The sequence below is a fragment of the Myotis brandtii genome, unplaced genomic scaffold (genome assembly GCF_000412655.1).
Source record: "Myotis brandtii unplaced genomic scaffold, ASM41265v1 scaffold1335, whole genome shotgun sequence".
NCBI lineage: Eukaryota > Metazoa > Chordata > Mammalia > Chiroptera > Vespertilionidae > Myotis > Myotis brandtii.
In genome coordinates, this window is record NW_005354738.1 from 91128 (window position 1) to 91579 (window position 452).

The following is a 452-nucleotide window of genomic DNA, read 5'->3' on the forward strand; positions in this document are numbered from 1 at the left end:
GGGAAGGTGGAGGGGAGAGGAGGGAGCACGGAGGTGGGAGGGGAGAGCGAGGGGGTGGCAGCCCACCTGGACATGTGCTCCCTCTGGGGTCGGTGCGCTTTCTCCAGTCCTAGCTTGGTGAAGATGCCTACGAGCACCATGACGGCCACCACCCCGCAGATGATGTAAACGATCAGGTTGGTCTTGTCCTTGGTGGGGTCGTGCAGGGGGTCGTCCTTGCGCGCCGGGGGCTTGCCGGTGTTGAGCCAGAGCGGAGTGTCGTAGTTGGTGCAGGTGCTCTGGTTCAGGCGCCGCTTCTTAAACGTGCAGCAGAACCGGAAGCCACAAGTCCCGCAGCAGAAGATGAAGTCGCCCGAGCTGCAGTTGAACGGCGGGTCCCACTGGCCCATGACATCGAAGTAACCCCGGCAGAAGTCCGGCGTGGGCGCCCGGGTCGGGGGCGCGTCCGAGAC

At 64.8% G+C, this 452-nt stretch overlaps 1 protein-coding gene across 1 annotated transcript in view; it reads right to left on the minus strand.

Annotated features, from left to right (window-relative positions):
• The window catches only part of LOC102263164 (protein shisa-9), a 28068-nt gene that overhangs the window by 11782 nt on the left and 15834 nt on the right, over nt 1-452 (minus strand). Inside the window, exon 3 of the mRNA XM_014534864.1 lies at nt 67-452. This exon is cut by the window's right edge and continues 1 nt beyond it. Coding sequence (XP_014390350.1) covers nt 67-452 — 386 coding nt within the window. The remainder of the gene's footprint in view (nt 1-66) is intronic.